This window comes from Oncorhynchus nerka, linkage group LG18, assembly GCF_034236695.1.
Source record: "Oncorhynchus nerka isolate Pitt River linkage group LG18, Oner_Uvic_2.0, whole genome shotgun sequence".
Classification (NCBI taxonomy): domain Eukaryota; kingdom Metazoa; phylum Chordata; class Actinopteri; order Salmoniformes; family Salmonidae; genus Oncorhynchus; species Oncorhynchus nerka.
The window spans coordinates 9,016,180-9,021,179 of NC_088413.1; the positions used below are offsets into that span (position 1 = coordinate 9,016,180).

Here is a 5,000-nt window from a genome sequence, read left to right on the forward strand (position 1 = left end):
AAGAAAATGGAACTGTTCAGCGGGGTTGAGATGGACCGTGATGTAGGTGTGTCTATGTCTACTTGGTGTGTGTGTGTGTGTCTATGTCTACTTGGTGTGTGTGTGTGTGTGTCTATGTCTACTTGGTGTGTGTGTGTCTATGTCTACTTGGTGTGTGTGTGTGTCTATGTCTACTTGGTGTGTGTGTGTGTCTATGTCTACTTGGTGTGTGTGTGTGTCTATGTCTACTTGGTGTGTGTGTGTGTCTATGTCTACTTGGTGTGTGTGTGTGTCTATGCCTACTTGGTGTGTGTGTGTGTGTCTATGCCTACTTGGTGTGTGTGTGTGTGTCTATGTCTACTTGGTGTGTGTGTGTGTGTCTATGTCTACTTGGTGTGTGTGTGTGTGTCTATGTCTACTTGGTGTGTGTGTGTGTGTCTATGTCTACTTGGTGTGTGTGTGTGTCTATGTCTACTTGGTGTGTGTGTGTCTATGTCTACTTGTGTGTGTGTGTCTATGTCTACTTGGTGTGTGTGTGTCTATGTCTACTTGGTGTGTGTGTCTATGTCTACTTGGTGTGTGTGTGTCGGTCTACTTGTGTGCTTCCGTGTGCGTGTGTGTCTACTTGGTGTGTGTGTGTTACCTACTGTGGTGGGAGGGACCTTGGTGTGTGTGTCGGTCTATGCTTCCGTGCCGACCTTGGTGTGTGTGTTACCTACTGTGGTGGGAGGGACCGAAGCCGAGCCGCTCTGAGTACTCACAGCAGACGAGCTCCGTGATTGGTGCCTGTGGCAGGTGATTGACACCACGTAAGGCCACTCGTCCGGCTCCATGGTGACCCCGGCGGCGTGGGCACAGGTAACGTGGAAGGAGGTGGGACATCGACCGCACGAACACTGGATACATGCCCCTCCCCCACCCTGGCCACGCCTCACACACCGCTTACGGCAGTAGATACACTTCTACAAAGAGAGAGAGAGAATCAACTCAACTGACAAAATCAACTCTTCTACAGAGAATCAACTCCACTGACTGAAATCAACTCTTCTACAGAGAATCAACTCAACTGACTGAAATCAACTCTGCTACAGAGAATCAACTCCACTGACTGAAATAAACTCTTCTACAGAGAATCAACTCCACTGACTGAATCAACTCTTCTACAGAGAATCAACTCTTCTACAGAGAATCAACTCAACTGACTGAATCAACTATAGGGTTACATCATGACAAATTAAACCATATAGTTAGTTAACATAGTAGACTAAATATCATCAGATTAAACCCTATAGTTAGTTAACATAGAAGACTAAATATCAGATTAAACCCTATAGTTAGTTAACATAGAAGACTAAATATCATCAGATTAAACCCTATAGTTAGTTAACATAGTAGACTAAATATCATCAGATTAAACCCTATAGTTAGTTAACATAGAAGACTAAATATCATCAGATTAAACCCTATAGTTAGTTAACATAGTAGACTAAATATCATCAGATTAAACCCTATAGTTAGTTAACATAGAAGACTAAATATCAGATTAAACCCTATAGTTAGTTAACATAGAAGACTAAATATCAGATTAAACCCTATAGTTAGTTAACATAGAAGACTAAATATCATCAGATTAAACCCTATAGTTAGATAACATAGTAGACTAAATATCATCATCAGATTAAACCCTATAGTTAGTTAACATAGAAGACTAAATATCAGATTAAACCCTATAGTTAGTTAACATAGAAGACTAAATATCATCAGATTAAACCCTATAGTTAGTTAACATAGTAGACTAAATATCATCATCAGATTAAACCCCTATAGTTAGTTAACATAGTAGACTAAATATCATCAGATTAAACCCTATAGTTAGTTAACATAGAAGACTAAATATCATCATCAGATTAAACCCTATAGTTAGTTAACATAGTAGACTAAATATCATCATCAGATTAAACCCTATAGTTAGTTAACATAGTAGACTAAATATCAGATTAAACCCTATAGTTAGTTAACATAGAAGACTAAATATCAGATTAAACCCTATAGTTAGTTAACATAGAAGACTAAATATCATCAGATTAAACCCTATAGTTAGTTAACATAGTAGACTAAATATCATCATCAGATTAAACCCTATAGTTAGTTAACATAGAAGACTAAATATCAGATTAAACCCTATAGTTAGTTAACATAGAAGACTAAATATCATCAGATTAAACCCTATAGTTAGTTAACATAGTAGACTAAATATCATCAGATTAAACCCCTATAGTTAGTTAACATAGTAGACTAAATATCATCATCAGATTAAACCCTATAGTTAGTTAACATAGTAGACTAAATATCATCATCAGATTAAACCCTATAGTTAGTTAACATAGAAGACTAAATATCAGATTAAACCCTATAGTTAGTTAACATAGAAGACTAAATATCATCAACAGATTAAACCCTATAGTTAGTTAACATAGAAGACTAAATATCAGATTAAACCCTATAGTTAGTTAACATAGTAGACTAAATATCAGATTAAACCCTATAGTTAGTTAACATAGAAGACTAAATATCAGATTAAACCCTATAGTTAGTTAACATAGAAGACTAAATATCAGATTAAACCCTATAGTTAGTTAACATAGAAGACTAAATATCAGATTAAACCCTATAGTTAGTTAACATAGAAGACTAAATATCATCAGATTAAACCCCTATAGTTAGTTAACATAGAAGACTAAATATCAGATTAAACCCTATAGTTAGTTAACATAGAAGACTAAATATCAGATTAAACCCTATAGTTAGTTAACATAGAAGACTAAATATCATCAGATTAAACCCTATAGTTAGTTAACATAGTAGACTAAATATCATCATCAGATTAAACCCTATAGTTAGTTAACATAGAAGACTAAATATCAGATTAAACCCTATAGTTAGTTAACATAGAAGACTAAATATCATCAGATTAAACCCTATAGTTAGTTAACATAGTAGACTAAATATCATCAGATTAAACCCCTATAGTTAGTTAACATAGTAGACTAAATATCATCATCAGATTAAACCCTATAGTTAGTTAACATAGTAGACTAAATATCATCATCAGATTAAACCCTATAGTTAGTTAACATAGAAGACTAAATATCAGATTAAACCCTATAGTTAGTTAACATAGAAGACTAAATATCATCAACAGATTAAACCCTATAGTTAGTTAACATAGAAGACTAAATATCAGATTAAACCCTATAGTTAGTTAACATAGTAGACTAAATATCAGATTAAACCCTATAGTTAGTTAACATAGAAGACTAAATATCATCAGATTAAACCCCTATAGTTAGTTAACATAGAAGACTAAATATCAGATTAAACCCTATAGTTAGTTAACATAGAAGACTAAATATCATCAACAGATTAAACCCTATAGTTAGTTAACATAGAAGACTAAATATCATCATCAGATTAAACCCTATAGTTAGTTAACATAGAAGACTAAATATCAGATTAAACCCTATAGTTAGTTAACATAGAAGACTAAATATCAGATTAAACCCTATAGTTAGTTAACATAGTAGACTAAATATCAGATTAAACCCTATAGTTAGTTAACATAGTAGACTAAATATCAGATTAAACCCTATAGTTAGTTAACATAGAAGACTAAATATCAGATTAAACCCTATAGTTAGTTAACATAGTAGACTAAATATCAGATTAAACCCTATAGTTAGTTAACATAGAAGACTAAATATCATCAACAGATTAAACCCTATAGTTAGTTAACATAGTAGACTAAATATCATCATCAGATTAAACCCTATAGTTAGTTAACATAGTAGACTAAATATCATCATCAGATTAAACCCTATAGTTAGTTAACATAGAAGACTAAATATCATCAGATTAAACCCTATAGTTAGTTAACATAGAAGACTAAATATCAGATTAAACCCTATAGTTAGTTAACATAGAATACTAAATATCAGATTAAACCCTATAGTTAGTTAACATAGAAGACTAAATATCATCAGATTAAACCCTATAGTTAGTTAACATAGTAGACTAAATATCAGATTAAACCCTATAGTTAGTTAACATAGTAGACTAAATATCAGATTAAACCCTATAGTTAGTTAACATAGAAGACTAAATATCAGATTAAACACTATAGTTAGTTAACATAGAAGACTAAATATCAGATTAAACCCTATAGTTAGTTAACATAGAAGACTAAATATAATCAGATTAAACCCTATAGTTAGTTAACATAGTAGACTAAATATCAGATTAAACCCTATAGTTAGTTAACATAGAATACTAAATATCAGATTAAACCCTATAGTTAGTTAACATAGAAGACTAAATATCATCAGATTAAACCCTATAGTTAGTTAACATAGTAGACTAAATATCAGATTAAACCCTATAGTTAGTTAACATAGTAGACTAAATATCAGATTAAACCCTATAGTTAGTTAACATAGAATACTAAATATCAGATTAAACCCTATAGTTAGTTAACATAGAAGACTAAATATAATCAGATTAAACCCTATAGTTAGTTAACATAGAAGACTAAATATCAGATTAAACCCCTATAGTTAGTTAACATAGTAGACTAAATATCATCATCAGATTAAACCCTATAGTTAGTTAACATAGTAGACTAAATATCAGATTAAACCCTATAGTTAGTTAACATAGTAGACTAAATATCAGATTAAACCCTATAGTTAGTTAACATAGAATACTAAATATCAGATTAAACCCTATAGTTAGTTAACATAGTAGACTAAATATCATCAACAGATTAAACCCTATAGTTAGTTAACATAGAATACTAAATATCAGATTAAACCCTATAGTTAGTTAACATAGAAGACTAAATATAATCAGATTAAACCCTATAGTTAGTTAACATAGAAGACTAAATATCAGATTAAACCCTATAGTTAGTTAACATAGAAGACTAAATATCATCAACAGATTAAACCCTATAGTTAGTTAACATA

General features: G+C 31.6%; 1 protein-coding gene across 1 annotated transcript in view; it reads right to left on the bottom strand.

Moving 5' to 3' along the window:
* LOC135561991 (uncharacterized) overlaps positions 1-5,000 on the bottom strand; it is a 54,546-nt gene that overhangs the window by 20,544 nt on the left and 29,002 nt on the right. The window contains exon 13 of the mRNA XM_065004527.1: positions 741-941. Coding sequence (XP_064860599.1) covers positions 741-941 — 201 coding nt within the window. The remainder of the gene's footprint in view (positions 1-740; positions 942-5,000) is intronic.